At 42.0% G+C, this 14630-nt stretch overlaps 1 protein-coding gene across 19 annotated transcripts in view; it reads right to left on the reverse strand.

Moving 5' to 3' along the window:
* Positions 1 to 14630, reverse strand: part of SIL1 (SIL1 nucleotide exchange factor) — a 250318-nt gene that overhangs the window by 96748 nt on the left and 138940 nt on the right. For all 19 annotated transcript variants that reach the window (XM_086411862.1, XM_086411861.1, XM_086411853.1 and 16 more), the window contains 2 exons: positions 13394 to 13514; positions 4742 to 4841 (listed from right to left, as the gene is read on the reverse strand). In XM_086411862.1, coding sequence (XP_086267988.1) covers positions 4742 to 4841; positions 13394 to 13514 — 221 coding nt within the window. The remainder of the gene's footprint in view (positions 1 to 4741; positions 4842 to 13393; positions 13515 to 14630) is intronic.

The raw sequence follows: 14630 nt of genomic DNA on the forward strand, positions 1-14630 counted from the left end.
ATCACTTTGCCGACAAAGGTCCGTCTAGTCAAAGCTATGGTTTTTCCAATAGTCAGGTATGGATGTGAGAGTTGGACCATTAAGAAGGCTGAGTGCCGAAGAATTGATGCTTTTGAACTGTGGTGCTGGAGGGAGACTCTTTAGAGTCCCTTGGACAGCAAGGAGACCAAACCAGTCAATCCTAAAGGAAATCAATCCTGAATGAATATTCATTGGAAGGACTGATGCTGAAGATGAAGCTACAATAGTTTGGCCATCTGATGTGAAGGACTGACTCATTGGAAAAGACCCTAATACTGGGAAAGATTGAGGCCAGGAGGAGAAGGGGGCAACAAAGGATGAGATGGCTTGATGGCATCACCAACTCAATGGGCATGAGTCTGAGCAAACTCCAGGAGATAGTGAAGGACAGGGAAGTCTGACACAATGTAGTCCAAAGGGTCAGACATGACTTACCAACTGAACAACAAACAACAGCAAGAAGAATAGGAAGAAATGAGTCTATTTAATCTCGCCCAGACTCAAAAGTTTAAGATGGCCATATTTTTAAATGGAACAATTTATAGGATACAGCTGAACAACAGCGGACATGATAAAACATAAAGCATCAAGCAATCTGTATGGTAATAAGGGGATAGAGAGATCAGATTCAAAAACAATGACCCAAATCTGTTGGGTGACACCGAGCTTTTCCATAAAGCAAGAGACTCTGGGAAGGACTGATTCACTTAAATCTAATAAGTTACCAATGGATATAATGGAATTGATGCCCTTCCCCCCCCCAAAAAAAAAAATTCATTCAATTGGTAAGATATGACAATATCTCACAGAATTGTCCTTATAAATAGTAAAAGCACATCCTGTACTTGCAAATCACCATGTAAAGATTTTGTTTAAAGACTGATAAAAAGTATGATGGTATCTGCAGCCAGGAGCTGGAGACATGTAAGAAACTCCCTAACCTACTTCAAGTCGATTTATTTGCCAGTCCCAGTACATTGGCAGGTGGCTGAGTCAGTCCAGGAAGGATACAAATGAAAGTGAAAAAAGGACCCCAGGACTCAGTACCTCGGTGAAGAAACTAACAACCTAAGCACCACAGAAGTAAAGAAAGAGTGTGGCAGGCACAGGTCAGAAGAGGCAGCTGACACCAATCAGATGGAACAGGGGTGTCACATTTTGCTGCCATTATTGGGGTCTCTTGCAGAGAGAGAGAATTATTTTTAATTGCAAAAAACAGCAACTGAAAACTTAGATAATCTCTTGCTTTTACACTTAAAAAATATTTTTATAATATTCATACTTTTCTATACTAATTGAATTATGAGATAAGAATACCACTAAAGAGAGTAAAGAGAAGAGACAGGGGTGCAGGTGGTCTTCCATCCACAGAGAAAACATAGAACAAGGGCTGATTTTTATGTTCCCATCTGCCCCATGTGGAGCTCATGGTGAGAGAATGAGTGGGAATGAGCCCAAGCCCTTAACACAGGAATACCGATCTCTGCTCCAGGCACCTAGGAATGCACTACTCTCCTTTGCTGGCCTCACCTTCACCAGGTAGGGGATTTGCTTTCCCTCACATCTCTCCACCCCTGCAGTTAATACACACCTGCAGTAGGATATAATTTTACGCATCACCTTCCTTCACCACTACTGCTGCCATCCTGCTACTCACCTCTTATCATGTGCACTCTTCATATTGAGATACAACTTTGGTAAGATGAGTAAAAACACGGAGGCTTGGCTTGTACATTAACACTTCCTCCTGAGGTCCTCTCTCTCTCTCTCTCTCACACACACACACACACACACGTCCGTCTGTCTCAGAAATACTTAGTTCTGAAGGATCTAAAGCTTCCTTCACTAACACACAGACTGTCAAAAATCTGGTGTTGCCTCTCTAAGATACTGCAAGAATTCTGGGATGAGAGCAGAGATAAGAAAAGCAGAGGGAATTGTGAAGAGGAGGAGGAGGAGGGAGAACATAAAAAGGTCTGCAAGGCAGCAACTGGAGGAAGTTCTTTCAAGGACAGGACTCAAGCAGAAATGTTAAGGACTGATTTTTAACATTCTCTGGCTATCACATGACCTCATGATCCATATAAGAATAAGTCTTTGTTCTGATAGGTCAGGATCCACGAACCAGACATTAGGGACATAGCCAAGGGGCTGCAACTCTGCCTGTTTCTCCTTCTCATTCCCTAATACTTTGTACATAAATTTAAGAGTTGGAAGAAACCTCAGCCATCTTGTCCCAGCCCCATACTGTACATTTAAGGGATCTGAGGTCTGGAAAAGGTTTGCTACGTGTTCAAAGGACAAGGACTTGGGCTTCTTCCTTCCTGGTCTAGGTCCCATCCTTTAAACTTGTGTCTAACTCAAGTGTAAGTGAGGAGATGTGAGTTCTAATCTCTGTTCCCCTAATTGATGTTTGTGGTAATGCAGAGTATGGCTATCTGTGCTCCATGCTTCAGTTTTCCCATATATGTAATCAGATCAGATCAGTTGCTCAGTCGTGTCCAACTCTTTGCGACCCCAAGAATCACAGCACGCCAGCCCTCCCTGTCCATCACCAACTCCTGGAGTTCACTCAGACTCACGTCTATCAAGTCAGTGATGCCATCCAGCCATCTCATCCTCCGTCATCCCCTTCTCCTGCCCCCAATCCCTCCCAGCATCAGAGTCTTTTCCAATGAGTCAACTCTTCGTGTGAGGTGGCCAAAGTACTGGAGTTTCACCTTTAGCATCATTCCTTCCAAAGAAATCCCAGGGCAGATCTCCTTCAGAATGGACTGGTTGGATCTCCTTGCAGTCCAAGGGACTCTCAAGAGTCTTCTCCAACACCACAGTTCAAAAGCATCAATTCTTCGGCACTTAGCTTTCTTAACAGTCCAACTCTCACATCCATACATGACCACAGGGAAAACCATAGCCTTGACTAGACTAACCTTTGTTGGCAAAGTAATGTCACTGCTTTTGAATATGCTATCTAGGTTGGTCATAACTTTCCTTCCAAGGAGTAAGCGTCTTTTAATTTCATGGGTGCAGTCACCATCTGCAGTGATTCTGGAGCCCAGAAAAATAAAGTCTGACACTGTTTCCACTGTCTCCCCATCTATTTCCCATGCAGTGATGGGACCGGATGCCATGATCTTTGTTTTCTGAATGTTGAGCTTTAAGCCAACCTTTTCACTCTCCACTTTCACTTTCATCAAGAGGCTTTTGAGTTCCTCTTCACTTTCTGCCATAAGGGTGGTGTCATCTGCATATCTGAGGTTATTGATATTTCTCCCGGCAACCTTGATTCCAGCTTGTGTTTCTTCCAGTCCAGCGTTTCTCATGATGTACTCTGCATATAAGTTAAATGAGCAGGGTGACAATATACAGGCTTGACGTACTCCTTTTCCGATTCGGAACCAGTCTGTTGTTCCATGTCCAGTTCTAACTGTTGCTTCCTGAACTGCATACAAATTTCTCAAGAGGCAGATCAGGTGGTCTGGTATTCCCATCTCTTTCAGAATTTTCCACAGTTTATTGTGATCCACACAGTCAAAGGCTTTGGCATAGTCAATAAAGCATAAATAGATGTTTTTCTGGAACTCTCTTGCTTTTTCCATGATCCAGTGGATGTTGGCAAATTTGATCTCTGGTTCCTCTGCCTTTTCTAAAACCAGCTTGAACATCTGGAAGTTCACGGTTCACGTATTGCTGAAGCCTGGCTTGGAGAATTTTGAGCATTACTTTACTAGCGTGTGAGATGAGTGCAATTGTGTGGTAGTTTGAGTATTCTTTGGCATTGCCTTTCTTTGGGATTGGAATGAAAACTGACCTTTTCCAGTCCTGTGGCCACTGCTGAGTTTTCCAAATTTGCTGGCATATTGAGTGCAGCACTTTCACAGCATCATCTTTCAGGATTTGGAATAGCTCAACTGGAATTCTATCACCTCCACTAACTTTGTTCGTAGTGATGCTTTCTAAGGCCCACTTGACTTCACATTCCAGGATGTCTGGCTCTAGGTCGGTGATCACACCATCGTGATTATCTGGGTCATGAAGATCTTTTTTGTACAGTTCTTCTGTGTATTCTTGCCACCTCTTGTTAATATCTTCTGCTTCTGTTAGGTCCATACCAGTTCTGTCCTTTATCAAGCCCATCTTTGCATGAAATGTCCCTTTGGTATCTCTGATTTCCTTGAAGAGATCTCTAGTCTTTCCCATTCTGTTGTTTTCCTCTATTTTTTTGAATTGATCACTGAAGAAGGCTTTCTTATCTCTTCTTGCTACTCTTTGGAACTCTGCATTCAGATGTTTATATCTTTCCTTTTCTCCTTTGCTTTTCACTTCTCTTCTCTTCACAGCTATTTGTAAGGCCTCCCCAAACAGCCATTTTGCTTTTTTGCATTTCTTTTCCATGGGGATGGTCTTGATCCCTGTCTCCTGTACAATGTCACGAACCTCATTCCACAGTTCATCAGGCACTCTTTTCTATCAGATCTAGGCCCTTAAATCTATTTCTCACTTCCATTGTATAATCTGAATCCTAATGAAACGATGACAGAAATGCTCCCAGAAATTTATTAAGAGTCCACAAAAGGTTACTTATTTGGCTTCCTTAAATTATTTTGCAATATTATTGTTATTATTACCCATGTTTATTGCTAAAGCTTTAGGAAACAGTGACTCCCTTTCATGTCATTTTTCAGGATGGTATGAACTCACTATAAGCAATATTACCAACCTGGTCTTCCTTTGAATTTTCCATCTCTGCCCCCTCCTTGAATTTTGCCAGTGCGTTCTTGAGGTCCTGAGATGTATAGGTATTGGTGTTGATGTCCAGCCTGTCCAAAGAGAAGTTGAGCGTCATGAGGTGGGTATCATCTTTCCCAAGAAAGAACACCCTTCTGGATGGCTGGCACTCCAAGGCCAGCTAAGCCAGGCTAACTCACAGGACACTACCCACCTTTGCCGTGGGTCAGCCAGAAGTCTAACCTTGATGATCTCACCTTGAAGCTAGAGGAGGAAAGAGCTAAAGATGGGGTCGCTTCATAAAAGAGGAGAAAATGGCATGGGGCTGACAGAAGCCCACTGTGGACAGAGAGCTCTCTGCCAGTTACTCAGGCAGAAGCAAGTCTGCAATGTCTGTGCAATGCTGCTCTCTCAGCAGGTGCCAGAGTAAGACCTTCTGGGGGACAATGGGGCACAGACAGAGGACATAACATGTACCCTATATATAAAATCTTCTCCCGCCCAAGTGTGTGCCTAACCTGATTTGACAAGCCAATCTATCTTTACAAAAACAGGCTGAATAAATTCATACCTTTAAGACAAACCCCTGAGCACAGACTATGTGCAGGGAGTACGAGTCAACCTGACAAAGGAATGGGTTTGAGATATGAAGAACTAAAACCAAGGCCAGCCTCCAAGGAGAGGGACGAAAGGAACCAAGGTGGACATAATGTCAGGAAGCTGGCAGAGACTAGAGTGGTATCTTCAGAAACAGTCCTGGAGCTAATCCAAGCCACAATTCAGCTTGACTGGAGAGAAGGCATTTGTGGGGCAGCGGGGTGGAAGACAAGTTTTGCCACCAGCACTCATTTCAGTTCAGTGAACAGAGGTAAGGAACAGTGATACATACAAAGGGAAGTGTGGAATGTGGACTGTGCATGGCAAGACTGTCCGGCTGGCAGTGTGGGGAGAGGGTGGTCCAGGTATCCCTGGAGACACAGCAGAGATCAGGGAAGAAGGGGCTAGTGGACCACTCTCTCTGTTCCAGGTGAGATGAGTACCTCAGTCTTATGGCCCAAGATCCTAGCCAGCCTCAGCTCTCATGAGAGGGTCTGTCTTTGATTCATCTCAGGGACCCCTTATAGAGCCCTCAGAAAAACACTTGACTTCTTTAAACTCCAATCCTCCTAAACTAAATAATATTAGTTAATAATTCCCATTTACAGAGCACTTAACCATGTGTCAGGCTCTGTGTCAATCCTTTAAAACTAGTATTTCATTCAAATCATTACCACAGTCCTACCAAATAGGACAGACAACACCTCTCCTGTCAGAGAATCACCCACTGCTAGCCGCAAGAGGATGCCACTGCCTTGATTCTTACTCTGAAGAGGGTGTGAAGTATTTAGGGCTATAACTTTTTAAATTTATTTATTTTTAATTGGAGAATAATTGCTTTGTAATATTGTGTTGGTTTTTTCCAGCCATAGGTACACTATGTCCTCTCCCTCTGAACCTCCCTCCCACATCCCACCCCATCTCACCTCTCTAGGTTGTCACAGAGCACGAGGTTTGAGCTCCCTGCATCATACAGCAAATTCTCACTGGCTATCTATTTTACATGTGGTTATGTATATATTTCAATGCCTCTCTCTCAATTCATCCCAACCTCTGCAACCCCCACTGTGTCAACAGGCCTGTTCTCTAATGTCTGCATCTCCACTGCTGCCCTGCTAACAGGTTCATCAGTACCATTTTTCTAGATTCCACATTATATGTATTAACATATGACGTTTTTCTCCGACTTACTTCACTCTGTATAATAGGTTCTAGGTTCCTCCATCTCATTAGAACTGTATGTGTTCCTTTTATGGCTGAGTAATATTCTATAGTATGTAAGTATCACAACTTCTTTATCTATTCGTCTACAGACATCTAGGTTGCTTCTGTGTCTGAGCTATTGTGAATAGTGCTGCAATAAACATTGGGGTACATGTGTCTTTTTCGATTATAGTTTCCTCATGGTATATGTACAAGGCTGTAAGGAGCAGATTCTCTCCTCCTTTCTCCAAGACTTAGGATTAACCCCATCGTGTCTACTACATCTCTATTTACTGTATAAAGTCCCACTCTCCCAAGCCATCCATAATCACCCACTCTTAGCCCTAGCTGCTGCTATTGCTGCTAAGTCACTTCAGTTGTGTCTGACTCTGTGTGACCCGATAGACGGAAGCCCACAAGATTCCCCCGTCCCTGCAATTCTCCAGGCAAGAACACTGGAGTGGGTTGCCATTTCCTTCTCCAATGCATGAAAGTGAAAAGTGAAAGTGAAGTCGCTCAGTCGTGCCCGACTCTTCGAGACCCCATGGACTGCACCTCCGTCCATGGGATTTTCCAGGCAAGAGTACTTGTAGCCCCAGCTACACACACACAAATGTACATGTGTGCCTGCATGCGCACAGGCACATGTACAACTATCCTCAGCTGGTATTCTCATTTTATTCTTCACTAAGAAAAACAGATGTTATCATCAATAACTCATTCATCTTCCCATCATCCATTCTATATACCAGTTCAATTCAGTTGCTCAGTCGTGTCCGACTCTTTGCGATCCCATGAACTGCAGCACGTCAGGCATCCCTGTCTATATACCAACCTGCACCTAAATCTACATTTTTTGCTTTCCCTACTATTAAAAAGGATGACAGTGTTCCTGCCCCTGTTGCACTTAGGGTAGAGATCCCACTTGCCTTTTCAAAACCTTTAACTCCCAAAATTATACCACACTCCCACCTGCCTGCATCATCAGCTTTTCCTTTGGTTGGAGTATTCCCATCAGCATACCAACACCCCTTTGACTCTACAATCTCTAATTATCATGCCATTTCTCTGCTTCTGTTCAGATTAAGTAAAACTTTATGAACACATTGTTTTCATTCACTATCCACACCTCCTTGAATGCTAGATTGCCATATGCATCAACCTGGATTTTGTTCCCAAAACTCCACTAAAACTTCTCATCAAAATTACCAATAATCAATGGTCAAATCCAATGGATTCTTCACTAGTGCCTGTTCCTCAACCACTCAGCAGCATTTACACAGTTCACCCCTCCCTCCTTGAAACACTCTCCTTTCCTGGCTTTTTGTTGCCACATTCTCTGGGATTTTTCCTCTTCCTTGCTCCTTCTCTAACTCTTCTTGCTGGTTCCTTATCTCTTACCTGAATCCTATATGCTGGAACACCTCAGAGTTCAATCTTGAACAATCTTTTCTCTATCTCTACATTCTCCGTGTGTGTGTGTGTGTGCGCGCGTGTGTCTCAGTCATGTCCAACTCTTTGTGACCCCATGGACTGTAGCCCACCACACTCCTCTATCCAAGGAATTCTCCAGGCAAGAATACTGGAGTGGGTTGCCATTCCCTTCTCCAAGGGATCTTCCCAACCCAGGGATCGAACCTGGGTCTCCTGCATTGCAGGCAGATTCTTTACTGTCTGAGCCACCAGGGAAGCCCCTCTAGTATTCTTGCCTGGAGAATTCCCTGGACAGAAGAGCCTGGTGAGCTATAGTCCATGGGTCACAAAGAGTCAGACACAACTGAGCGACTAACACTCTCCCCTAGATAATTCAAAATATCTATCAGGCAGTGATGCCTAAAATTACATCTTTGACCCAAACCCTTCCCTGAGTACCAGCCAGACTCCTGTACAACTACTGATACATCTTGGATCTTTAACAGCCACCTGAGACTTATTACACCTAAACCATAGGTCTTGACAGTTCTCTCCATAAATCTGTCCCCCTCTCAATCTTTTCTATTTCAATAAATAGTACCTTCCAGTACCTGGTTATGCAAATCCCAAATGAGGCTTTACCTGAACCCCTACTCCCCTTTTTCCAACCCCTAAATTGTAAAGCTATTGCTGCTGCCTCCAAATTAAATCTCCAATTCATCCACTCTTTGTTACACACCACAGACTAAACCACCTCACCCACTGAAATGACATTCCAATTGTCTCTGTTCATCTCTTGTCCACCTTCAACCTATCCTCGGTATACATAGCAAATATAATGATCTTGCTAAATTACATTAAATAATTCTCCTACCCAAAATCCTCCAATGGCTCACCATTACAATTCTACTTAAATGAAGAACATTCAACATGCTCCTCAAAATTCCACATGATTAGGCCCCTCATACCTTTCCAATCTCATCTCATATTAGTCTTCTTCCTTCTCCTACCCATTAATCACCCTGATCATTTTCCTTTTTCTTGACCTTGACAAAGCCCTTTCCTTAACAAAGCCAGGAACTCTTCTTGCTTCTTCTGACTGAATTGCTCTAACTCTAACCCTATAAAATTAACCTCTTGCATGACTAAGTGCCCCTCATCCTTCAGGTCTCAGGCTTTGACAAGGTCTTCTCAAACCGTCCTTTCTATTGGGTTGCCCAAAAAGGTTGTTGGGTTATTCACAAGATGGTACAGAAAAACCTGAATGAACTTTTCGGCCAATCCAATAGCCTCCATCAGGGATTTATCACCTCATTTCTTCCCTAGTATTTATTATAATCTATAATTACCTTACTTGCATACTTATTTCTCTTTTCCTGCTTGCCAGCCTCAATAAAGCTAGAGTCTTGTCTGTTTTATTTACTACTGTATCCCCAATGCCTGGCACACAGGCACTCAATAGGTCTTTTGTGAAATGAATGGTGGAATAAGTAAATGGTCCTATCCATGGCCCACTCCCTTAACTATTATACCATATTATACTGTGGTAAATGCTCTCAACAGGGCTTCCTACATGGCTCAATGGTTAAGAATCCACCTGTCAATACAGAGACACAGGAGACGCAGGTTCAATCCCTGGGTCAAGAAAATCTCCTGGAGGAGGAAATGGCAACCCACTCCAGCATTCTTGCCTGGAAAAATCCATGGACAGAGGAGTCTGGAGGGCTTGAGTCCATGGGCTCACAAAGAGTCAGACAGGACTTAGCAATTAAACACACACAAACAAATACACAACCCAATATGGAACAACTTGGATGCAGTTTGGTCCTCTAAATGTAAGAGGATGACTCAAAAAGCTGATTGTTCCAAGGCAAAAGCTGTACTATGGAGAAGTTGACAGGGATACAGACTAAAACCAATGAAGATGGCAATGTCTAATACACAAATAGCAAGAGGAACACCAGTTGAGAGCCAACTGTACACTGAACTCAGCAAGTGCCCAGAGACCCCTCTGGGACAAGTCAGAGTAAGGAGACCTCTTCTGGGCTTTAGAGGTCACAGAAACTGTAGCTCTAGGTAGCAGTGTGGCCAGTCACATGCCCAGCAGGACTAGTGGAGAAGCTGCTGTGGATTAGGCTGAATGGACTATCCCATCTCTCTAGCCAGTGGTCCTTAACTTCACAGGATCACCAACTTCTTTGACAGACTGATGGAAAGCTGTGGGTCTTGTTTCTCAAAACAGTTAAGTCAGTAAACAAAATATTGTAACAATTTGAAAATTAGCCCTGCCCTTTGGTCTCTGTTCCCATTCCAGGACTGAAGAAGCAGGAAGACACTGTGAAGTGGAATTAAAGGAGCACAGAAGGAGGTTCACTGCAAGAGGAGAAAGTCACTACCAGAGACTCACTGAGCTCACAGCACTGAACACCCTCAACCACCTTGTCAATGTCTTTGGGTTTCTGTTCAAACAGATTTGTTGCTACCTATAAACACTGAGAAGGAAGAAGACATGTCCAGCTTACCCTGGAGGACATTCCAAGGCAGAGCCCTCAAAAACATTTCAAAGGAGAAAAGTAAAGAGGCAGAAGTAGGAATGAATATTCCTCTCTCATGGTGTCTCTACTATAGACCACATGGATGGCGCTCTTTCTAGTCTAAAAAGACAGGAGCAACAGGTGAAGCAGTAAGTGCTTCTACTGATGATCTGGTGGCTCAGAGGGTAAAGCGTCTACCTGCAATGCAGGAGACCTAGGTTTGATCCCTGGGTCGGGAAGATCCCTTGGGGAAGAAATGGCAACCCACTTCAATACTCTTGCCTGGAAAATCCCATGGACAGAGGAGCCTGGTGGGCTACAGTCCATGGGGTCGCAAAGAGTTGGACACGACTGAGCGACGTCACTTTCTTTCTTTCTTTCTTTCACTGATGATCTATGTATGGCCAGGTACTGGAGAAATTACTTTTCATAATATTAAAACCAACAAATATTAATAAAAAAGCACCAAACTTCCCAAGTTCCTAACTCAATATTCTTAAACCAGGGAAAAAATAGGTTTTTTACTCAAAAATAATACTTGGCTTAGATGTGAGAAAAGACTTTCTAAATACTTTGAGACACTTTCCCTAAATACTTTGAGACACTGAAAGATGTATATGCATGCTAGAAATGGAGGGATATTGACAGGGGTTACAACAATGAGATTTGATTCTTTCTTTGATGGTTCTGAGAAAGTAATCATCATATAACCTGTGTTACTCCAGGTACATGCCCATCTGGAGAGGCAGGGAAAAATAAAGATCCGTCCCAGTTTGAGGTGACGATAAGGATGACAAATAGCTCCTTATTTTACAGATCATAATACAAAATTGAATTTTCTGATAGTGAAAAATGCCCAAATCTGAATAAGCTATTTTGTGATCTTGTGAGTGCCACATGGACAGGATGGATGACCTTTTGCCAGGTCCCCTTCTGCCTCATCTCTAACTTCAATATATTGCTAAAATAATAAAAATCCAAGGACTGAGTAACACTAACCTTGCTCAATCCATGATTGATTCCCAATACTTACATGAACAGGCATATCTCAGAAATATTAAGGGACTGGTTACAGACCATCACAATAAAGTAAATATTGCAATAAAGTAAGTCACATCAGTTTTTTGGTGCATAGAAGCTATGTTTACACTATAGTCTATTAGTGTGCAACAGCATTATGTCTAAAAAAACAAGTATATACCTTAATTAAAAAATACATGACAAAAACAATATAAGCCAAAAAACCAATTACAATAGTTACATCAAAGATCTAATCAAAGAACTAATCATAGATCACCATAACAAATATAATATTAATGAAAAAGTTTGAAATATTTGAATAATTGAAGAATTACCAAAATGTGACACAAACACATGAAGTGAGCAAATGCTGTTGGAAAATGGTAGCAATAGACTTGCTCAACATAGGGTTACCACAAATCTTCAATTTGTGAAAAATGCAGTATCTGAGAAGTGCAACAAAGTGAGGCACAATAAAACGAGACACGGCCATATTAGAACAGGGACAGGAAACTATTTGTAATAACCAGATAATATTGTGGGCCTTATGGGACGATTTTCCCAACTACTCAACTCTGCCAGTGCAGCAGGAAATCAGCCATGGACAATACATAAATGAAGGAACATGGTTATATTCCAATAAAACTTTAATTATGGACGCTGAAATCCAAATTTCACATAATTTTATTCAGTCATGAAATATTATTTTTTTTTCGACCATAAAACACCATTAACAACCACATAACTTGTGGGTCATACAAAAACAGGCATTAGCCCCAATATTTTGCAGCAGGCCATAATTTACTGGTCCTTGTGTTAGAAACTTTATGGTTGGTATTTATACTGACCTTTCAAACTGCACAATTCCAACAGCCCCTATAACCCCATGCCTCAGCCTCCTCCTCCCTTACACAGGAAATAGCAAGCAAAGAAAACTTTTAAGTCAAAAAGAAAAAAAAAAAAAAAAACATAAAAATAGAGACTATGAATTGCCCAAAGGTAAATCAACTAAACTGATTATTACAAAGTAGGCAATTCTTACCACTGGAGAACTTTTATACTATAAGAAAGCCTGTTTTAAGACGAAAAGTTACTCTGAATTAAAGACTTTAAAATGCAATTTTATTATCCACCAAGGAAGTATTACTGTAAAGCAGAAGGCCTAACAGGCCTGTTTTAATGAATAGATGACTCATCTGGAATCAGCGCATTAATTGTTGGGATTCAAATGGGTGCTCTTAAAGTACTGGGAAAAAAGACTTCATTTTTAAAGCAGGTTAAGCATTCCCCTACAGCCTTTTTTTAAAGTATCAGTTTGCTTTGCAAACTATTTCTTTCCAAAGACCATAGAAATAAACATCCATAAAACCCTGAAATATTTATCATAAACTCTAAGCTATTAAATTTCAAAAAATTTTAAATCCACATGTATTTGGGCAAGAAATAATACATTAAGTGGAACTGATGAACCTATCTGCATGGAAGGGCTAGAGATACAGATGTAAAGAATGGTCACAGGGTGGGAAGGAGAGGGTGGGATGAATTGAGAGAGTAGCACTGACATATATACATCACCATGTATAAAACAGATAACTAGTGGGAAGCTGCTGTGCGGCACAGGGAGCTCAGCCAGGTGCTCTGTGGCGACCTACAGCGGTGGGATGGGAGTGGAGGGTGAGTGGGAGGCTCAAGAAGGAGGGGATACATATACACATACAGCTGATTCAAGCAGATGTACAGCAAAAACTAACAACACTGTAAAGCAATTATACTCCAATTTAAAAATTAATTTTAAAAAAGGAACAATACATTGTCATTACTTTCAGCATTATAGGGTCAATGCTGTCAGTCTCCTAGTCCCAGGCTTGACACTGTACCTTTTGCCTTTTTTCAACCCTTTCAAATTAGTTTGAAACTTGTCCTCATCGTGGAGTTTCACTTCCCTTGCCCCAGTCTGGAGATTCAGCCGCACGTGGGATCCTGCAGGAACAGCCTGACCTAGAAGCAATGAAGACAGAGAAGGCTTATGAGGTATATGGTACTTGGAGCGACACTGCAACATGAAAAATTCTTTCAAGGGAAGCATACAGCACAAGTTCTCTCGGAATGTTCAGGTAAATCCTGAGCGTAAAAGAGCAATGATGTAACAAGAATTCAAGTTTTCTCAATTCTGGGAAGATGATAGTGAACTACAAGCTACACCAACCACTGTGCCTCCATCAGAGAACCAAGGAGCCAAGGAATCACCAGGCCAAGACAACTGTTTTCTGTTCCTGCCATCACACTTCAGCAGGGAGTTTCTTTACCTTAGACTAAAAATTAAAAGCCAAGTTGAGTACATAAGTGTATGTATGTGATGATCCACTTCTAACCTCAAATCCATCCATAAGGCTTCAAGATTTTTTTAAAAAGGTATGTTCAAGTAGAATGGGAAAACCTTTCTCTGCAGAGGCTCCCTGAATAAGGTTAAGTCAGGTGTTAAATGACATAAGAAGTGAGACTCAGACTGGGGAAAAAGTGAATCCCAAATAGATGGAGTCCTTCATGCAAAGATTCAGACTCAGAAACTGACAGGATGCATTCAAGAGGCAAGGAACAGAAGAGGCCAGAAGAACTGGAAGGACTGTGGAGGCTGATAGCTTGAAGCACTACTTAAAGCCCAGTTTGGGGTAGGAAAATAAAAGTAATGGCTGAGGAAGTTGGTTCTTCGAAGAGAGGAGGCCAAATCCTGGCAAAAACAACAAAAAACTGATAACTTCTATTCTATTCCTATGACCATGGGCTAAGAGGTAACTTCTTTAATATTAACCCCATCTTTAAGGAAGTTCCCTGGTGGTCTAGCAGTTAGGATTTGGTGCTTTCACTGCTGTGGCCCCAGGTTCAACCCCTGGTCTTCAATTGAGATCCCAAAGCCATGCACGACAAACAAACAAAAAAATCCCATCTCCAAATGTATGAAGCTAAGCAGATCATCTTTGATATTCTCTCTACTTTACATTTCCCATATCCAATCAATCTCCCAAATCTCATGTTTTTCCTGCCATGTCTCTCTTGAATTTACATCCTTCTCTCTGTCTTCCCCACCACTGCCCTTAGAACCATCACCATCTCTCT

Source organism: Bos grunniens, chromosome 7 (assembly GCF_055505025.1).
Source record: "Bos grunniens cultivar Pamir isolate PY7600 chromosome 7, Bosgru_T2T1.0, whole genome shotgun sequence".
Classification (NCBI taxonomy): domain Eukaryota; kingdom Metazoa; phylum Chordata; class Mammalia; order Artiodactyla; family Bovidae; genus Bos; species Bos grunniens.